Source organism: Siphateles boraxobius, unplaced genomic scaffold, assembly GCF_051911475.1.
Source record: "Siphateles boraxobius isolate OS27281-9 unplaced genomic scaffold, OSU_SipBor_1 22, whole genome shotgun sequence".
In the NCBI taxonomy this organism is placed as follows: Eukaryota; Metazoa; Chordata; class Actinopteri; order Cypriniformes; family Leuciscidae; genus Siphateles; species Siphateles boraxobius.
In genome coordinates, this window is record NW_027508833.1 from 34,472,063 (window position 1) to 34,493,338 (window position 21,276).

The 21,276-nt window shown below is 37.6% G+C and overlaps 1 protein-coding gene across 2 annotated transcripts in view; it reads right to left on the reverse strand.

Annotated features, from left to right (window-relative positions):
• Positions 1 to 13: 13 nt before the first annotated feature.
• The window catches only part of itsn2b (intersectin 2b), a 30,847-nt gene continuing 9,584 nt past the window's right edge, over positions 14 to 21,276 (reverse strand). The window contains exons 3-39 of one of the 2 annotated variants that reach the window (XM_077239818.1): positions 20,420 to 20,512; positions 20,216 to 20,279; positions 19,953 to 20,119; positions 19,024 to 19,230; positions 18,444 to 18,543; positions 18,200 to 18,342; positions 17,393 to 17,456; positions 16,661 to 16,798; positions 16,429 to 16,532; positions 15,736 to 15,998; positions 15,456 to 15,605; positions 15,160 to 15,300; positions 14,892 to 14,979; positions 14,524 to 14,663; positions 12,907 to 13,043; positions 12,061 to 12,815; positions 11,838 to 11,962; positions 11,459 to 11,616; positions 10,922 to 11,012; positions 10,631 to 10,827; positions 10,315 to 10,358; positions 9,670 to 9,836; positions 9,540 to 9,585; positions 9,326 to 9,447; positions 8,244 to 8,340; positions 7,967 to 8,161; positions 5,363 to 5,484; positions 4,710 to 4,816; positions 4,444 to 4,627; positions 4,151 to 4,249; positions 3,881 to 4,048; positions 2,989 to 3,201; positions 2,718 to 2,839; positions 2,370 to 2,452; positions 1,645 to 1,728; positions 1,378 to 1,551; positions 14 to 1,251 (exon numbers count right to left, since the gene is read on the reverse strand). In XM_077239818.1, coding sequence (XP_077095933.1) covers positions 1,094 to 1,251; positions 1,378 to 1,551; positions 1,645 to 1,728; positions 2,370 to 2,452; positions 2,718 to 2,839; positions 2,989 to 3,201; positions 3,881 to 4,048; positions 4,151 to 4,249; positions 4,444 to 4,627; positions 4,710 to 4,816; positions 5,363 to 5,484; positions 7,967 to 8,161; positions 8,244 to 8,340; positions 9,326 to 9,447; positions 9,540 to 9,585; positions 9,670 to 9,836; positions 10,315 to 10,358; positions 10,631 to 10,827; positions 10,922 to 11,012; positions 11,459 to 11,616; positions 11,838 to 11,962; positions 12,061 to 12,815; positions 12,907 to 13,043; positions 14,524 to 14,663; positions 14,892 to 14,979; positions 15,160 to 15,300; positions 15,456 to 15,605; positions 15,736 to 15,998; positions 16,429 to 16,532; positions 16,661 to 16,798; positions 17,393 to 17,456; positions 18,200 to 18,342; positions 18,444 to 18,543; positions 19,024 to 19,230; positions 19,953 to 20,119; positions 20,216 to 20,279; positions 20,420 to 20,512 — 5,510 coding nt within the window. In that variant the 3' untranslated portion in view covers positions 14 to 1,093. The remainder of the gene's footprint in view (positions 1,252 to 1,377; positions 1,552 to 1,644; positions 1,729 to 2,369; positions 2,453 to 2,717; positions 2,840 to 2,988; positions 3,202 to 3,880; positions 4,049 to 4,150; positions 4,250 to 4,443; positions 4,628 to 4,709; positions 4,817 to 5,362; positions 5,485 to 7,966; positions 8,162 to 8,243; positions 8,341 to 9,325; positions 9,448 to 9,539; positions 9,586 to 9,669; positions 9,837 to 10,314; positions 10,359 to 10,630; positions 10,828 to 10,921; positions 11,013 to 11,458; positions 11,617 to 11,837; positions 11,963 to 12,060; positions 12,816 to 12,906; positions 13,044 to 14,523; positions 14,664 to 14,891; positions 14,980 to 15,159; positions 15,301 to 15,455; positions 15,606 to 15,735; positions 15,999 to 16,428; positions 16,533 to 16,660; positions 16,799 to 17,392; positions 17,457 to 18,199; positions 18,343 to 18,443; positions 18,544 to 19,023; positions 19,231 to 19,952; positions 20,120 to 20,215; positions 20,280 to 20,419; positions 20,513 to 21,276) is intronic. The other variant, XM_077239819.1, reaches the window with a different exon arrangement.

The window sequence follows — 21,276 nt, forward strand, 5'->3', positions numbered from 1 at the left end:
CAGTATTCTTTACAACATTTTAAATTATTTTTTATTTGCATCCGAAACCTGATAATTTTTGCATATTTGTGCTTAGAGGCCTTTCGTACAATACAATACTAGAGCTTTTCCCCTCCAAAACGAATACTTGGCTACAACGAAGAACAAAACCTAGAAAGAGAGAGAAAGGAAAAACGGAGTGGGGAAAGAAAAACATTTGCAGAATATCAAACAAACTTTATTACATGTATATTTAAAACTAAAACAAATAAACCTAAAAGACAAACTCGGTCTCTTGAGTGAACATTCATACTACTTCAACTCAGCAAAAATATACAATATTAAGATATTATCTGAATGCTTTATGGCAATCCAGATATACTGGGCAGCGTAAAATGTGCAGATAGTCCAAGACGCATAAATTAACAAATAAAACTCAGTCAAGCACACAAAAATCAACATTAGAACTTTAACCAATCATCCCTTGTTAATCACCTCATTTGTACCTTAGTAAATTAAAAGCTAGTAAGCTCTGCAAAATAAGTTCCTTTCTTGTTACACAGACAAGTAAGCTGTTAAAATATTTTTTAAATCAATTTCCTGGTGCAAATTAATTCTATAACGGTGAAGTTAAATGGAAGAATTGGCAGGTAAGGCAGACAGATAATGAATTACACCATGAAACAACACCACCTGGTTAAGTGTTTCTGATGAGAAAATTCAAGTTTAAAAAAAAAAGTTCTCATTAACTTTAGATCTAGGCGAATTACGATTATAACAAATATAGCTTTCAATACAGCAATAAAAGATAGTATATTTGAAGCAAAATATAGGTCCTGAGATATCTCTACATCCAGTGGTAAATTATTATTTAGGCAATAAAACAAACAAAATAATAAAAAAAATCCCAAAATTTTCCTTTTCATTCCTATGTCACTTAATAAAAAGTGAAACTTGGCAAAGTTGTGAAGGATAACTTGTCTTCCCTATCATCACATATTCATTAGTACGTTCCACAGAAGTAGAGAACATCTTAAGGCAATGGTCAGTCAATCTCGAGTTCGTGGTGAGACACTGTGCTTGAAATGCCGTTTTGAAGGGTTATTTTCTCTCGTCATTTGGGGGCTTTGTGGTCAAACAGCTGCAGGTCAAGCCGAACCCAAACCTCTCCAGTGGGAACTTCGTGAAGCAGCAGCCTCCTGGTGGACGGACCTTTATTCTCAAGCTCTTTCTTAATAGTGGCTACAGGAACCTCAGTGCGACCTAAGAAATCTATAGAGGGAGAAAGAGAAATGGAACAATGACAGTGTTAAAATATTAAGAGAGATCGGTTTAAGACAAATTAAATTATCTAAAGTAATTTACTTATAGTCTTATACTCGCTATTTTTATACTGACCATCTGGTAAAAATTGCTCCCTCTCATATATCGTAATGCAAAGGACATCTTGATACACATCTTTAATGTGAAACTGACAATTAAAGTTCCACTTGGGGTTGGAAGTGTCATTGATGGTTCGGGAAGTGAAGCCTTGAGAACCCATGGTCACTTCACAATATGAATTACTCTTTCCTAAAAAAAAAACACAAATACAAAAATTATTAATATAATATGAGATGTTATGGAACATTAATGCATATATTGTTTTTTTTAAAATGAAATCACCATTTGGTTTGGAGGATTTTAGCTCCGTTGCCTCCAAGATGGTGACAAGCAGGCGGCCAATTCCACTTGCCTTCATTGATCGAGCTGTAAAAAAGTATAAAAACATGAACTTGGGCACCCGTTTGTAATTATTGTTTACATTTTAAAGACCATGACAAACACTACCGTTCAAAAATTTGAGGTCAGTGAGGTTTCTTTAGTGTTTTAGAAAGAAGTCTCATGCTCACCAAGGCTGCATTTATTTGATCAAAAAGAGTAAAAAAAACAAAACAAACAAACCCAGTAATACTGTGAAAAATTAATATAATTTAAAAGAACATTCCTATTTGATTATATCTTAAAATGTAATTTATTCTTGTGAAGGCAAGGCTGAACTTTCAGCAGCCATTACTTTTCAACAGGAATCCTTCTAATACGCTGATTTGGTGCTCAAGAAATATTTCTTATTATTATCATCAATACTCAAAACAAATGTGCAGCAAAATATTTTTATGGAAACTGTGAAACCTTATTTACAGGATGAATAGGAAGGTCAAAAGAACAGCATAAAATAGAAATCTTTTGTAACATTATAAATGTCTTCTTTACTGTCACTTTTGATCAATTCATTGCATCATTTGCTAGTATTATTTCCTTTAAAAAACATTACTTTACCCAAACCTTTGGACGGTTGGGTAAGTAGTAAGCTGGTAGTCATATTTAATGTTCCCAAAAATTGTTTTTACACTGATAGGCCTTTTCCCGTTTTTTCTTCTCCGTCTCAAGGAATCCTTCTGATGCTGTTTTGATCTTCTGAACCCATGCAGTCCTAGCAGGATATTAGGCAGATGTTAAACATTTTGTGGCATAATGAAAACTATATATGCATGTATAGTTTCCTAGAAGCATATCCAATAATTTGCATTAAAATTCTGTCAGTTACTCTTGCAGTGTAATTTCAGTAGCGAGATAGGAGGTTAACGTACAGTGTGCCGATAACAACATTCCATGAAAGGTTCATAAAACATCCCATGTATGCAGTAAATAGTGGCTTGCTGATAAGGCTGATAAAAAGAGTGATGGCTGAAACTGACCTCTCGTTAATGTTCTCGGTCTTCAGTGTGTACACGCGATCTATGTGGGAAATGTGGAAGACCGGCTCATCACTGGACGGATCTGACGGAAGCTTCACCAGAACTTCATTGAGGAACACAGGCTGGGAACACAAATACATAACAAAGATTAAACCAGTGTTTCTCAAATGGTGGGTTGCAACCCAAAAGTGGGTCACAAGTCCGCTTTGAGTGGGTCGCAGAGTGTGACAGTAAAAAGAATACTACTCTATAGGGAGGAGTGGAACCGTACCGTCTTATACATCTTGTACTGGGTGTTGGATTTGGGGCTGAAGAGCTTGTCCGTTCCTGAGGAAGTGAATTGCCTGACAGCTTGAGTAAACAGCAGAAAGTCGCTGAACAGAAAGGCGTATAACTCCTTATTGCTCTTGGTCTTAAACACCTTCCCGCTGTGCAGCAATTTACGAGGACCCAGGCAGTTGGTTAGAGAGTTGAAGGTCAGATTCTAGACAAGTGACAAAAAACAGAAAAGTAAGAAATCTACTTCTACCTTCGAAGCATTATATATGAAAATCTAAGCCAAAGTCTTTCAGCCAATAAGCCCACAGAATATTTTACACTACCATTCAAAGGTCTGTGGTCAGTAAGATTATTATTATTATTTTTTCAAAGAAATGATTTATTCAGAAAGGATGATATAAAATGATTAACAATGTTACAAAAATTATATTTTATTTAATACTACACTTAAATATTAAGTAGCAGAACTGTTTTCAACATTGATAATAATAATAAGCGTTTCTTGACCACCAAATCAGCATATTAGAATTATTTCTGACGCATCATGTGACACTGAAGTCAGAGTAACGGCTCCTGAAAGTTCATCTTTGCATTAGAGGAATAAATTACATTTTAAAACATACTAAAACAGAAAACAGTTATTTTAAATAGTAGTAATTTCACAATTACTTTTTGTACCATACAAAGAAAATCCGCCTTGCTGAGCATTAGAGACATCCTCAAAAAAAAAATCAAAAAAATCTTACCGACCCCTAACTTTTGAACGGTCGTGTATATTCAGACGTCAGCCTATGTTTTAATCATCAGCGACTTCTTGTATCAGAAAAAAAGATAGTATAGAAACCATTTCAAATGTCACATGACTAAACGGCGTGCTTTCTGACCTCTATGATGCCTTCACACTGCACATGGGATTGGATCCACTCCAGCCTGTCGGAGTTCTCCTTCTCCCTGACGCCCTCGTTCACCTGAGAGCACAGCAGCTCTGCTTTCTCCAAAGCCTCTAGCAGCTGAATATAGTCCACATGAGTGTCTGGAGTACTTTCCAACATCTGGACACACAAATACACACACGTATTGGTTAAAAACGCACTAATCATTTGCTTTGACTACCAATATCTAAGATGAAAGATGTAGAAAAATAAAACACTCACATTTTTAATATGGAGAGGGTAGCGAGTGATTCGTTGCATAGGTTTGAGTAAAAAGCTGGACAAAGGCATTCCTTTACAACGGTAGTCTGTTGCAATTTTCTGAAAATTTTTTTTTAAATAGTGAGTAAACTAGGTACATTTTTTAACCAAAAACTCAAATTGATGTTTTATTAAGTTGGAATAATAACCTCTGGGAAATCTAAATTAAGTTTTTAAATGAAGCATTTCAGGATATTTAATGTGTATTTTAACATTTGTCTTTTCAACCGTTGCAAGTGAAGATGTGTGGCTACCTTAAGGAAAGTTTTGAAGTCTGGCTCCTGGTCGGTTCTTAGTTGCAGCAGCGCGGCACCATTCAGCTGGCAGCTGCAGAAGCGGATGTAGGCCTGCATGTGTGACAGCTCAGAGGCCAGGATGTCCCCAATCATGTGAACAGGCATTTTGTCTCCTCCTGTATTTTTCCTTGTCTTCAGGGCCCTGTCAATACACACATCATGCATGATACGCTGCACACTGGAAAAAGAAAAAATATTTTCAAGTTTTTTCAAACCTCACATACTTAAGCATCTTGGAGCTGCACTGGATAAGCTCCCTCCAGTTGACAAATATCATGTTCATTTCAGCCTCAGTGAGACGGCCTGATTCAGACATGGGCTTGTGGAAGACCTTAAAAGAGACAAGCAAGTAAGTAAATATAATTTTATCATCCGGAAAAAAAAAAAGAATAAATAAATATTTCAATCAAATATGACACAAAAAAGCACTGTCAGGTGCTTTTGCAGTCATAAAAAGTAATGTATTTAAATAATTCCTATTAAATAATTATTTAATAAACCTAATTCTTGTATAATACAATTTTATAACACTATTATTAATTATTATACTTTATTATTACACTTTTTACTTTAAAAGTCATAATGAAAGACTGCAGAAAATTATTAATTTTATTCATATTAATTTAATAAATAAATAAATAAATAAAATAAACAGGTACAGATTTTCCTTAAAAAATATACTAAATAAATTATCAAAACATAACATTTTTTTAAAATATATTTGTTAAATAAAGCTTTGCATCATTTTGGTTTACTCTTTTTGATATTGCGGCACAAACTAAAACTGTCGGTGCCTTTTTGGTAAATTGCTTTTTTTACATTTTGAAGTTGCTTTGGATAAAATGTGAATGTAAAAAAGATGATTGTGATTGTGTACCTCTAGGACCAGCTGTAGGTCTTCTATGTATTTCTCCTCAGTTTCTATGAGCTCATGGATGTAACCTTGCCGTTTCCTCTCCTGCGGGCTCATTGAATCCCAAGTGGTCTGGTCAGCACACCCTACAAAAAAAAAATGTACAGGTGAACCCACCCAGACACTTGAAGCCAATACATACAACAAAACACACACAAATTGGAGGCTCCATGAGATCCTTCAACAGTCTTACTCCAAACACACTCAAAACCAAGAAGAATAATGTCAGTCGCAGTGTATTAATGACACTCCAAACTGCTCCCGAGTGAATCCTTACCTGGTGGTGGTCTGTCCGTTTGACCATCCATGGTGTCTTCATCATTCACATCCCATAGCCGCAAAAACAGCAGTTTACCCCCTGAATGATCGCTCATTTTCTTGAGCTGTTCTTAGTAAACCTGCTCATTTACTGTGATGAATATTGCAAGCATTGAGGATTATTCATTGTTTACACCCATAATACAACAGCAGGATATCCATAACTAGATGGCAGTGAAGATTAGCAAGATTAATTCTGTCAGTAAGTCCCCAGAAATTCACGGTAGAGGTTTCATATGAGATAAAATAGCCAGTTTCTTTTATGTTTACTTAAAACTTTTTATTTTCTGATCATTTATTTAAGTCTACATAAAATGGAAGTTGTGTTAGTCATTTCTTCCCTATTGTGACGTATATCTGAGTGAAATAACTTCTCGAACAAGAAAGAAAAATGTAGGGCAGGACTTGATTTTTCCATCGATTGGATCATTGAATGGTTGTGGTTTGCTATTGCTGTGATCTCATGTGAGTGAGAGGTTGTCCGCCCTCGCATCATCAGAGAGAAGAGAAGAGATATTGCCAGAGGAAGTTATTTTGATTAAAGATTATGAATTAAATAATAATCATAATAATAATGATGTGCACAGAAAAATAATTTATAATAAACAGTGCAGCATTCCATAAATTGCCTATTTTGATTTCATGGTGACATTAACTTGATTTTTTATTTATATATTTTTATAATTTTTTAATTACCTTTTAATAATAATCAAAAAATAAGATCAATACATGTCTACATTTTACTATAGATGATACAAGTTGGAATATTTATAGACTATGTATTTTTTTGTTTTCTTTTTTAAATGTGTATCTGGAAGTATGTTTTTTTTTACATTGGCACTGAACTCTTATATTACAAAAATTAAAAGGCACGACGTTTATTTTTTCAAAAGACTTTAATGTCTAGTTTCTTCAAATCAAATAAGTACAAGACCCAAAGTATTTGAGATATCTGAATTAACAACATCCAATAAAATGATATTAAGCTAAACATCCGTGTAACATCTGTGTTGTGAAACACAGTTTCACAACTACTTGCATAGCTTCCTGTATAATATTAACAAATCTGTTTATACAGAAGCGATCCATCCACAAACAAGGCATAAAACCCAGTAAATATGTAACAATGATACCGAAGGCGAAAGCATTGTGCTTAAAATAGCAGCATAACTATAACTTAATACAAGATAATAAAAAATACAAGTTGTTTTAGTTTTGACATTGATTTCAAACAAACTAAACAAAAATAAAATTGAAGCAAAAGAGTGGAAACCATCTAAAGATTCAAAGTGAAATTGCCTTAAAAAAGTGATAGGTCTTTGTTCTTTAAAATGCCTTCAATAGCCAGAGATCATAATACTAAGTTAAAAGCTGTATAATAACCAGAAAATGTATGCTAAGTGTAACATAAGTGTGATTGCGATGACATACAGAGGCAGTTCCACACTTTGTAAGATCCATTAAAAATGGTGCATCCCTTAAAATGACTGAGGTGCAACAGTTTTACTGTGAAGTCCCATCTTATAAATTAAGCTGCAACACATAATAAACTTTAAAAGCAAAATGACAATTCAAAAAATGAACACCACAGAAAGACTCACTATCCCTCAACTAATAGGTTAGGATCGGTCCAGACTACCAGTCAATTGAATGAGATGCCTTGTTTTAGTTTAAAACAAATGAGATGGGTAAGGAGAGATAAAGGAGGGTGATTGGGTGAGTAAATGGTGGTTTCAGCAGGACCACCTCCACTGTGAGAGGGGGATAGTGGGTCTCTCATGGGCGAAGTGAGGAAAAGGTGTTACCACCCTACAGAGAAGGACACAAATGAGAAGAAAAAAGTGGAAGGGGAAAAGAATGTGTGACAAATGAATGTAGCTAATTTTGGAGAAGGGAAAAGAAAAGTCTAACATTAGATACTACATGTTCACCTGTAAATGACTGGAAAAAATACTTTCTACTATAACCCCCAAAAATAAAATGAACCAAAAAGACACTATAAAATAACACAAGGTATTGATAATTACACTAAATTATAAAGTGGTTAAAAATGTCATTATAATAAAAATAAAATAAAACTGTAATACACTATCATATATACAATACAAGCAGAATAAACTGCAACAATATATATATTTTGTAATAATCTGAACCCAAGTTAACTTTCAAAAGAAACGTAAAGACAATCAAAAGCTTGCACAATAATTCAAAAACAACCAAAGTTAAGTCTGTTTATGGGTCTCTACTTACACTGCTGACTGGGGTCAGAATCTGAGGTGGTCAATTTCACATAGTTGGTAGGAATCAAGCCTGTGACCCCATTGAGTTCTCCTTTCCACCAGTCAGGATCACTTTTGTCCAGCACATTGATAATTTGACACTTCGAGAAGCTTAGCTCGTCCTCGTTCGCCGCGGTGTAGTCGTATATGGCGATGACTTGGCCGACTAGAGAGAGGAAGGACAGAGAGAGCTATAAGGAGACACACACAGAAATAAATCAACCCTGGATATGTGTACTGTTTCTCACTAGCAGCAGATGCAGGTGTAGATTTGCCGCTGTTTGAGCCCAGGAGCTTGACATGCGAGGCAGGGAACCAGCCCTTCTGACGCTTCTTCCCCCTGGCCTGAAGAGACAAAGAGACAATTTTAAGCTGTCTGTCTATCAAGGTAAATTTTTATTATTTTGTTTGCAAAATACATGGAAAAAAATTAAAATTATGCAGTTTGGGACATATCAAAACTGCGATTTTAGTAGGGGGCTTGCTACAAAAGTGTAGAAAATTACTTATTTAAAGGGATAGTTCACCCAAAAATGAAAATTCTGTCAGTATTTACTCCCCCTCATGTTGTTCCAACCCCGTAAGACCTTCGTTCATCTTCGGAACACGAATTGAGATATTTTTGATGAAATCTGAGAGCTGGATCACTCCTCCATAGCCTCGAAAAGTTATTATAGCCTCGAAAAGTTATTAAAGACATCGTTAAAATAGTCCAAGTGACTACAGTGGCTCAATCTTAAGTTCATCAAGCAACGAGAATACTTTTTGTGCGCAAAAACAAACCAAAAAAACACCGTTATTTCAACTATTCATTTCCTTCTCTGTTGGCCTCTAGTCAGTTAACTTAGTGTAATAGCGTAGAGCTACGTCACACGTAGGCTCACTATTGGCCGACGCTGGTCATGTGGGTGATGCGTGTGACGTACAACAACAGAAGCTCTACGCTTTTACACTAGTGAACACTCGAGGCCCACAGAGAAGGAAATGAATAGTTGAAATAAAGTCGTTATTTTTGTTTTTTTGCGCACAAAAAGTATTCTCGTCGCTTGATAAACTTAAGATTGAGCCACTGTAGTCACTTGGACTATTTTAACGATGTCTGTAATAACTTTTCGGGGCCTGCAAGTTCAATCCCTCAAGAAGCCTATGGAGGAGTATGGAGGAATGATCCAGCTCTCAGATTTCATCAAAAATATCTTAATTCGTGTTCTGAAGATGAACGAAGGTCTTACGGGGTTGGAACAACATGAGGGTGAGTAAATACTGACAGAATTTTCATTTTTGGGTGAACTATCCCTTTAAAGTCTTTGTGCATAAACAGCTCACTCACCTGCAGTTCCCCGAGCCACCAGCCGGAGGGGTTCTTGGTGAGAATGAGGATGAGCTGGCCTGGAGAAAGATTTAACTGCTCTGCTCCTGCAGCAGTGTGTGCAGTGGTCACCTGGGCCACTTCTACAAACAAAATAGCATGCTATAGGTTTAGATCACTATAAATTAATTACTATGATTTTAATGCTGTCATAGAACGTTACACTGTTACTCACCTGGTTTCTTCACCAGCATTCCAGGTTTACCAGAGAGACTTGAAGTCTAATGAGAAAATAAAATAAAAGTTCTATCGCAACAAACAACATGTATAAATGCCAGTGTCCCTGAATATAAAGATTAAATTACATCAGTCTCTTTTGGCTTGACGTAATTGGAGGGGAAGACTCCTGATCTGTCTCCGATGCTGCCTCTCCACCACTCCCCTTCTCTCTCTGATACCAGGACGGTGTCTCCCTCAGTGAAGGTCAGGTCTCCAGGCTCGGGGCTCTCGTAAGTGTACAGCGCCACGTATTCTGATGACGGGATCAACATACAGATATGGTTCACAGAAACTCAGGAGCGAAGGACAATGCTGTCCATATAAAATATGTCCATATTCACAGGCCTAACAGACAAAACATACATGAATATACACACACACGCACTCTCTGACACGCGCGCGCACACACACACACACACGCACACACACACGCACATGCACACACCACACGCACACACGCACACACGCACACACACACACTCTCTCTCTCTCGGCTGCCCACAAGAAATTTTTAGCCACGTTAAAAACAAACTACTAGATACATAATTGCACACATACACCACAGTTTGGGGTCAGTGATTATTTTTTTTTTTTTTTAAATAAATTAATACTTAATACTATTTTCAGCAAAGATGCCTTAAATTGCTCAAAAATAACATAACAGACATTTATAATTTAAAAAAAGATTTAGTTCAAATTAATGCTATTCTTTTAGGGGGGAAAAATCTTACCTTCATAGTTGGACCCATCTGCTGAATCAGATCCATCAATAGAACTATGGAGGAAAAAAAATAAACATCAAGAACCAAACAGCATGATCAAATAGCGTTTCGGTGTCAAACAGTGAAAACGAAAGACATCTGAATTAGTGTCTTTGCAGGAAAACTGGCACCTCTAGAGTTTTAATAAGCAAAGTTTGAAAACAACATTCACATTAACACTTTTCACAGACAAAGTACACGTAACACTCACAGCTACACACCCATCTATTATGTAAAAAAAAAAGTAGCAACATCACAACCACTTTAGAAGGGTGTGTGTATTTACTCTGCTTGTGCGTCACTGCCGCTCAGCACTGTAACATAGGTTTTGGGGAACCACCCCTTAACACCACTGAGTTCTCCCAGCCACCAGTTCTCCTGCTGCTCCAGAACTGTGATCACATCATTTTTGGAGAAGTTGAGATGGTTGTCCGTCTTTGCAGTCCAAGAGCACAGAGCCTGAGCTTGCACATTCCCCACCACCTGAAAACACACAGCAAATGTCATTGCATTCCATTACAAGAAAGTTGTACCTTACATAAACACTATGTGGTAATTCTCAAGGAATCCTGCATACCTGACCATGGTTGGAAGAGGCAGAGCCTGTGGCATGGGTTGGGGTGAAAGCGGAGTTCAGCCGCGATCCACTCTGTCCATCACTCAGTTTACTGGTGAAGAAGGTGTTTTAGAAAATTCCACATGTTCTACTGTCATGCTCACCAAGACTTTGAAATTAAACAGTGCATCTCTATGAAATATTTAAAACAAAATCCTTATTTCAACTGATAGTTTTTTTAATTAGTTTAGATTTTTTTTTTATACTTCCATTCTTTTAATCAAAATAGCAAAAATATGGCTTTGTGAAAAATTGTTTGGTAATATTTCATACTTTCAGACTTGGTGTGAGCAGGTCTTGCACTACAAATTAATTTTGCCTCTTTCATATGAAAGACATGCAGTTTGTAGCTGTGAATGTTTTCTGTGATGGTTCTATAGGTACATGCACTTCGTCTGTGAGAGTACAATGTGAAAAGTTTGTAGAAATGATTGTGCTACAGGTGTACAGTAAATGAAGCATTTGACAGATGTGAGGTTTTCAGATTGGAGACCGCACCTGACGGAAATGGAGACCTGTGGCTTTAGTGCTTGTTTGGCCATGACCGGAGCCTCAGATTTGGCCTGCTTCTCCACATAGCTCTCAGGGAACCAGCCCATCTTCCCTTGCCGACTGCCGTACAGCCAGCCCTGCTCTCGCTCCAAGCTCTCATCCACCTAAACAAACACAAATCCTGCTGAACAAACTCTAAATTTTATGCTGTGAACATCAATCAGTTTCAAAAGCAACCTCCACCTGAACTGCTGAGACCATACATCATTCAAGGCGCAGCTGAAGACACACCTCTCCTACAAGCACTTTACCACACCCAACCAATGCACCCATACAAAAAAAACAAACTTATTTTTCTTCTCTACATTTCTTCTGTCAAACTGACCTCAATTAGGTCATCGCTTTCAAAGGAGAGCTCATCATCGTTTCTGGCAGTGAAGGGGTAGAGGGCTTTAAATGTCGTCAATGCAGCTGATCTTCTGTGCTGTGTGCCAAGAGGATGTTTGCTGCCTGAAATCAAGAACACATTCATTCCAATCACATCAGAGATGACTCGACTAGCCACGCTAGTTGATTTTAAAACTCATGGTACACTATTTTTTTCTTACCCTTCCTCTCCGCCAGGCCACGCAGAAGAGCAGCAACAATGTCCGATTTGAGAGTGCTCTTCTTGTTCTGTTCTTCTTCTCTCAGCCTCACAGCTGCGGCCTCTTCCTCCTGCTGTTTCCTCTTCCTCTCCTCATCCTGTTTCTTTTGCCCCTCCTCCCGACGCCTCCTGTCCTCCTCTTCCTGCCTTTTCCGGTCTTCTTCCTTTCTCCTTCTCTCTTCTTCTAGTCTCTTCCTCTCCTCTGCATCTCTTATGGCAGCCTCCTGTGCACGATGTCGCCTCCTCTCCTCCTCCTCACGTTCCCTTCTTCTTTCCTCTTCTCGTCTCTCCTCCTCTTTCATCTTCCGCTCCTCCTCTGCCCTCTTCCGCTCCTCGCGCTTCCTCTCCTCCTCCAATCTCAACTCTTCCTGCAGTCTTCTCTCCTCCTCCAGTTTTTTTCTTTCTTCCTCCAGTTTTTTCCTCTCCTCCTCCAGTTTCCTCCTTTCTTCATCTCGCCGCCTGCGGTCCTCCTCTTCCTCCCGCCTCCTTTTCTCCTCAAATCTCTGTCTCTCTTGTTCTCTCCTTTCTTCCTCCTCCACCCGGGCTTTGCGCTCTCGTTCCGCTTGTTCTTTAGCAGCCTGTAAACGAGCTTGTCTCTCCCTCTCCTCCTCCTCACGAAGTTTGGCATCTCTCTCCTCCTGTATTTTCCTCTGTTTCTCCTCCTCATCAAGCCGCAGTTTCTCCTGCCACTGCCGCTCCTTCTCAAGTTTGATGCGTCTGAATCAGGAAAGAAATTTTGCCTGTGAAATCCTGAATGCTTTTAAAAGGCTCTGTAAGTGTGAGTGTACTATGGGAAATAATTTCTTACTTCTGCTCTTCCTCTTCTCTCCTCTTCTTTTCCAGTTCTTCCTGCTTGCGTTTCTTTAGCTCTCGAATTTTTTCTTCCTTAATGTTGCGAAGTTTTTCCAAAGCAGACTCTTGCATCCTCTGGCTCTCTCGGAGATCCTGATACACAAACCACACGATTATGACACAATGAACTCAATTCAGACACAATTCGTGTAACAGAGAGCCAAAAATCCCTTAAAGTTAAAATGAAATAAACATCTACCAAACTTAACACTGGTACCAGGTTTCACTTATTGGTACACATTAGCATATTTTTATATTCATAATCTATAATAAAAACAAGATGGTTTTCGTCTGAAATTACATTACCTTTTTGCTGATGTCATTTAGACCGCAAAACAATATTAACCATTAGCCAAATAGTTATTTAGGTACTTGCATACATGTCTGGCTCCATTCTGGTATGCAATTCCTAATTTTCATGTTCCAATTAAATTTTTTCCAATCACAATTTCAAATTTGTAAATATCCTGTTTCAATCAGAAGTGTGTCACAATATAAAGATTCAAGGGGGATTTGACATGTATTCACACTGACTTTAAAGCCAGAATTTACTCCGAAACAGGTTTATTAGTTACAACTAAAACCATAAAAAAAAAAAAAAAATCTGTTACTAAAAAAAGTTAGCTAAAATAAAATAAATATAAAAGAGAGAAACTTATTTCAGGAAGTTGTCAAGGAAATATTTCTCATTCAGTTTAACTTTTAATGTACTAAAAAAAGTAAAACTGAAACAAAATTAAATAAACTAATAAAAAAGACAAAAAACAAAATTACTACAACAAAACAAAAAAAGAAAGAAAACAAATGGATAAGAGAAAATATTAACAAAATCTATATAGTTGTATCTCAATGATACTAAAATGACAAACTGACACTTTTTAATAAATATTACTATTCCTAATGTACACAATTCATCAAAATATTTCTCTACCTCTGATTTGACTTCCAATATAACCAAGATCACATTGACACAAAACATTTTCTATTCAGTTTGATTCTGATGTATAAAAACCCAACATACATTATTTCTGTTTCACTAAAAAATGAGTCGCGATATGGAAGTAAAACTTATTTATATTGACTGCAATACATGCCTAATAATTTGTGCAGTAAAGAACCATTAGTAATGATCTAAAGGTGAAGCTGCTACAGTAAGAATGAGCAGGAGGAGGGAAAAAGAGATGTGCAACCTTCAGAAGGAAGAAGAGATTGCTGAGGCAACTCAGTAAAGAGAGCAGGCCTTTAAGCATGCAGTCATCCATTTCCTCAAACTGCAGCGAAAGCCAGGGAGAGACAGACAAGTAGACAGACAGACAGACAGACAGAAAAGCTCTACAGCTAGTGATAAAGACACAGGGACAAAAGCATAGGGGTTATTCGCATTAGTGTCATCAGTAGCAGTCTATTATGCTGTTAGCACTGACTATAGAAATGCTAAAACCGCTAAAGCTGGGGAATTATATATTTTTTCAAGTTAAAGTCTTAGCTAAACCTGTGGTTTAATCAGTTTTGTTCTTTTCTGATTGGTTCACATGAATGTGTTAATCATGGCAGAGTGATTTTAACAGATTACCTGGATTTCTTTCTTATACTGATCCATGTCTGCTATTTTTACTGCAGTCTCTTTTTCCAAAGTATTAAGCTGTTCTTTAAGCTTTCGACAGGTAAGATCCTTCTCTTCCATATTCCTCTGTAAAATCTTTACTGTTGCAGCTGCAACGTGGAGGAAAATAACAGCAGAAACATTTTAAACAAATTCTTGATGCTATTATAATTACAGGTGACAAGGTATTTTTTTCAAGGTATCATTCATGCTCACTGCAAGTAATTTTTATCTTACACAATTCCAGATGCTTGTATCACAATTTATTTATTTTTAAAAAGCAATGATTGGGTGAAAAAAGACTCAGAACAAACATATGATTGTCCAATGTATCTTACTAGGGAGGTTGTTGAGACTCAGGCTGCGGAGTCTGTCACTGAGTTTTAGCTGTTCTGTGGTTGACTGTCCCAACTTTCTCTTAAATTCCTGGAGGTGGAGAAAAAAAGTAAGTTGTAGCCTAATGATTACCGCTATGCTCTTCTGAGGCAGCCTACATCTAAAATTGAGTCCTATTAAGAATCAATAAAGATTTTAGAGTAAACTAATAAATAGAGATAATTTTTAATATATGAAGAGTGTGTGCTGGTATGGATGTAGCAGTCAGACCTCTAGCTGTTTCTGCAGAGTGTTGATTTCAGTGATGCAGGAGTCTCTTTTCTGGTTGATCATTTCCAGCTCGTTTTTATGGATTCTCTTTTTGCCTTGAGCATCTCGGAGCTTTTCAGAGATTTGTTTCTGCTTGTTGCCCTAAAAGAAAAAAAGAAAAAGGGACGGAAATCTCTTTATCAACTATTCTGTCCATTTTCAATTTTAAAAATAAGGAATTATTCAATAATTGTGCACAGTAGAAATATTGTTGTTAAATTTAAAGTCTAGCTGAAATCTCATCCCTAAAGCCCTACCACAGCCTCCAGCTCCATCTCCAGACTCCTTTTCTTGGCTCGGAGCTTGATGATCTCCTCCTGCTCCTCGCTCTTCTGGATTTGGAGCTCCTGCCGTCTCCTCTTCTCCCACTCAATCTGTTGTTGACGCTCCAGCTCCTTCTTGGCTGCCTGTGAGGACCATCATAGTAGTGGTCGGTAAAAACTCTGTGTTTCTTTTATTTCTATAGATTACTGAAACATATTTTGAGAAATGTACATTTGGTCTGAACCTGACACATTTTCACAACCCCCCCCTCACCTCCTTCCTCTCCAGCTCTCTGAGTCTCTCCTCCTCCCTCTGTCTCTCCAACTCTCTCTGTCGCTCCAGTCTGAGCTCCTCCTCCCTCTTCCTCTTCAGCTCCAGCTCTCGTGCCTCCCTCTCCCTCCTATCTTGCTCCTCTCTGGCCTTCTGTGCCCTCCTCTCCTCCTCCCTGCGCTGCTGCTCCAGCAGGGCCAGTCGGCGCTTCTCCAGCTCAGCATTTCCCATCTCCATATTTTTCTTAAACTTATCTTCAAAAGTCACTAGGTACACAGAACACTCATTTAAATTAAAGTGAACTGGAATGTTCAAGCAACAATTTTCCAGATATATGGCATTTATATACTGTTTATAAACAAAACTTATGCCTCTTTTTGGTAATTAATAATTATATTTTTACATGTTATTGTGGGTTAAGTGTCTAAATAATATGCAGGGAGGAAGGGAGGGCTACTACATGATTAAAGTAAGTAGGATGTAAATCACACCCAGTAATGAGCATAATCCAATATTTAGAAAATTTACACTAACTGATTGCACATCCTTCAAAAATTAAACAATCAAAAATTGTTGTCGCTAATTAGAAGACGTCTGTTTTGAAATATGCTGTGTTAAAGCGAGAGGATTTTTTGTAAAAGAAGCGAGTCATAGATATTTGTATTATGTAATAATGGGTGTGGTGTAAAGCCGTACAATTGTTCCTAGATTTCTGTGGAGGCTCAGATTCATAGAGGTCCTCAGCCAGAGTTGCGTAAATCGAGGGAGTGGTTCCATTCAGAGAGTCACCTAGCTTCCCCCTAAAGGTTCATATATATGGACAAAGAACATTGTTAAAACAGCTTAAGCAATTCATGCATTCATGACCAAAGTTTTGTATATAATAAAGTTTTTAGCCAATAGCAGATTACAATCTTTTCAGCGGTACCTCAGTGATGGGGGCACCAAGTCTGAAGGAAGTGCCATAGGCAGCGCCTGTCCCATTTTTGCCATGTCCACCAGATGCATGGCAAGAATAAACTCATCAGCCTTCAGTTTGCCATCCTTATCCACATCAGCCAGATTCCTGACAAAAAAACAAACACACACACACATCATTAAATCAAAAGGCCATGTACTAAATATTTAGACAATCTAGATGTGTTAACTTTTAAATGAATTTTTCAACAAAAAAATTATGCTGACAATATCATCTGTAAAAAAACAAACTATAAATTAGAAAACAATAAAAGCTTTTTCAAAAGTGACTTTTAAACCCACCATTCACATGTTTCATAATATTAAGGCTGATTTATACTTCTGCGTCGGACCTACGCCAGAGCCTCTAAGCCGTAGACTACGCTTTGGTTTTAATCTATACTTCTGCGTCATTGTCCGCGTTGATGCACGCAGAGGGAGCATGTGAAACCCGAGGGAGGGGTTTGAGCAGACCAATCACAGCGCTTGCGTCCGCGTAGAATTGCCGCGTTGTTACATTTTTGGAGAGGTGCACGTCAGGGTACACCGAAGGGAACGCGCGCTACGCACAGACTACGACGTAGCTACGGCTTAAGTTCGACGCAGAAGTATAAATTGGGCTTTAGGTCTGTCAATAAATGTGCATGTCACATGCTTATATTGCATGCAACAACCCTTGAACATAGGGCAAAAAAACACCTACCAGATGGCAGCTAGCTGAGTCTGAGTGAGAAATGTTGTAGCCATTGCAGTTCTAACTTGAAGACCTGCAGAAAAAAGATTTAAGAAAGAATATCTCAATTACCATTTTCATAGACATACGTCTCTGTTTAACTTAAACAAATCCCTTTCTATTCGCTGTTTTAGAAACGATCTTTTTTATAGTTGTTTTTTTACAACCAGCTAGTTGATACTGTTGCTGTACTAACATAACTTGTCTGTCTAGCTGATGGATATTATTAATGTTACAACACTGGAATCCACTTAAACCGCCAACATGTTACCACATCTAGAAACTGTTCACTCACATTGAAAAAATGAGCTCTCTTCATAAATGAAAGATAAATAACAAAACAGCTTGCCCCTGAGATGTAGGCAGTGGGATTAAACTTGATGCCATAAACTTGTGAAAACGACCCCACAAAGTCAGGCTTTACCCACTTCCTCATTTCTGAAATTCTCTAGTAGATGTGTTTTTGTTATTAGGTATGCAAGTGATACTCTCATGTGCTATGCATGAGCCACATGGGTGTGGATTGTCATCTTACAGCACTACTACCATAGACTTCAGCTGAAATCCCTATATTAGGTAAATTCATCAGATTATTACAGTAATCACAGTGGCATTTCAAATGTTTTGTAGCCAGGCATCATTAAGAGAATCTAAAGTAATTTAGTCCTAGCTGAACTATCCCTTTGGCAATTCTTTGCACACCAGTAAGACAACTGACAATTTTTTTCACCCATTATTGGTTTGATGATTCTTTGAAAGTCATTTACAATAAAATACCTGTTAGATAACCGATCATTTGCTTGTCCAGGCTGTTAAACTGCTGCCTGTATTTGAGCCGTGATGCCTGTGGGACGGCCCAATCAGAAGGGCCGCCCTTAGGAGAGTTGCTGGCCAACGATAATGAGGGGGAAGAGTTTGAGCTGTAGACATAAGTACACAAGTCACTTTGTGTGCAGAGAGTTTTATATACACATTAAATGGATTATAAATAGACTTAAGTCCATGTGAAGAAGTTCCTGACCTGCTTGAGCCCAGGTCCAGCAAAGATGGGGTCCTGTTCATTGGAGTGGTGGAGAAGCCCAGTGGAGAAGAGGAAAATGAGGAACTTGACAGCGGGAGAGCTACGGAAAAAAACAAACACATCTGTAAGAAAAATGTAGCCTGACACTCTTTAAAATATTCCAATACAGAGTGTACAAGCCATAAATAAAGGAATATATAATGCAAGTCAAAATACTGCAATATTCTGTGATCAAAATCAGTATATGCCACAAAGTCATCATTTTGAGACTGTTTATGCATTAAGAGCTTCTTGGTAAATCTACATATAGCTCAGTCTTATAGGTACAAGCTGAGCAAGTCATGACACAGGAACACTGAAGCAGAATAAATGCTGACTTCAGTAACAGCAAAGAGAGAGATCAGTGTAATTTCACTTTTAGCACACTAAACACTCACGGAGGTTCTTGGCTTTACAGCACTCACAATGAAACAACATATATGGATATATACACTACTAAAGTTTTGTAAGATTCTCTTATGCTCTCCAAAACTGCATTTATTTGATCAAAAACACTTTAAAAAGTTACAGCGTTTCTTACTAGAGGTGAGTGAGATGGGGGTCGGATGTAGAATGGCAATAGGTCCGTTAGGCAGGGCTGGAGTGCTGATGGTGGGAATCACTGGCATCGACAGACCTGTGCCCATCATGGGAGTCATGCCTGGCATGGGGCTCATAGTGGACATTGGTATAGGGGTCAGAATGGGCACGTTGGGCATCATGGGTACATTTGGCATAGTTCCCATTCCTGAAAAGGCACAAAGGATAACGTTAAACAGACATAACACAACAAAATGTGATACATTCCTTTAACAAAGTGCTTGAGAGGTTTTCAAACCATTCATTCTCATAACAAGACCTCACTAGTTTAACTCTAGCAAAATCTCATTTTTACAAGCACTGAATTCAGGAGCTACTTCTCAAATCTCACAAGTTGTAGACACGTTTCTCTAGTACACTTTGAAGGTCGTGGTTATAGCCATCTGTTCCACATTACAACTCAACTGAATCTTGTGGCCATCAAGCTGTGCACCTGCTGTCATAAAAAGGACTTTCATGAGAAATGAGCTTTTTCCCACAAATGGGGAAATATCTTTCTACACTTGTGTAGCATTGCTTAAATCTAAAATCTTCTAATAATGTTAATCAGAGTCTTTTTGCATCAAAAACAGTCATAACTTAGCATTAAACAGGCTTTTGTTATTGTGCCTTTAAGCCTTGAATGACCTCTACATAAATGACCTCCATAGAATGCGGGCTAGGTTGCTGAGTCATGGTAATAGAAGAAAAAAAATTTGCCTGTTCTGTTTTGTGGTACTGAGTAAAGATAACAATTAGATTAACATAAATAATCTGTAATTATAACAATAAACTGCAGATTTTCATTCATGTTACAGTGCAAGTGTGTTATAATCCCAATGCCCTCTCAGATCATTGCTCTGCTGGTAATAGTGTAGTATGGCAGCGCACCGAGAGGTGTTGCTGGCATGGTTGGAGCTGGCACAGGCGGCTGCTTCATGATGATAGGCAGAGCTGTAGGAAGATTCTGTCCCTGCAGTTTCATCTTGATCAGCTTCATGGCTATAGAAAACTCCAGCCGATCCATCCTACCATCTTTATTCATATCAGCCAGGGTCCTGCCACACACAAAAAAACAGGCAAGCGATCAGAGGTAAAAATGTGGTTTTATACATTTACTTTTAAACATATTGTGCATGGTCAGAATTTCTCACCAGATCTCAGCTAGCACAGACTGAGGAAGCCCAGATTGAATGAAGAAGTTTCGTGCCTTCTCCCCTATACACAAAAAATAATAATAGTAACAGTTTTGGAAAATAAATTCATATACAAGTAACATTTATGCTTGTAAATAAAATGTAGCCTTTATATCAAAAAGTTTAGCAGTTTAACACAAGCAAAGGTTCCCAAGCACATACCTGTAACAAAGCCCTGCACTGGCGAGAGGGTGTTAAACTTCTGATCATGTTTGTCCCTCTCCTCTGGGGTTATAGCCCAAATACTACGACCACCTTAAAAAAAGGTAGACACAAAAAGAATGAGGTATATGAGAGAGAGAGAGAGAGAGAGAGAGAGGGAGAAAAGGAGAGAGAGAATTAAACTACTAATAATGCAGGCAACACCACTGTAATGCTGCTGACAGATTCAGTACTCTAGTATCAGCAAGTTCATTTACATGCACAGTACAGTTAGCTTTCGCAGAGTCAGGTTGTTTGAATGATAAATACGTGGCACATCACTTCTGTCTTTCACAGCAAGCACACAACACCAAGCCCTCACAATTTGAGTCAGACGAAAATGTTTAAAATACTTTTTAAAATGACAAATTATTATTTTAGTCAGACTGAAATTGAACTTTTAAAGTGGATGTAAATCACTCTGATATTTATTGAAATTGCAGAGTTAAAGTCAATAGACATACCACTTTTAAGTTAGAAAAAAATACACTCAACAAATAATCCATTAAAGTGCTTTTCAAGCTTAAATACAATAAGGAGGCTTGAATACAATAATTCCAAATTATAAATGCATTTTATCGAAACGTCATTCCATGTGATTTTTTCTTCTTTTTTTCTAAAAGTAGTATTTGCATTTTCACATTTCTGTATAAGCAGTCACATATTTAAACAATTTTGTAAAAAAATTTTTTTATAAGATTTCACATAAAGGTGTCTCGGCTAGTAGGCTATGTTGCGTGTGAGGATGTTGGAGGTGGAGATTTATAGCCTTTTCTCAAAGCACTTGATATAATTAAACATCAATTTGATGGCGGATC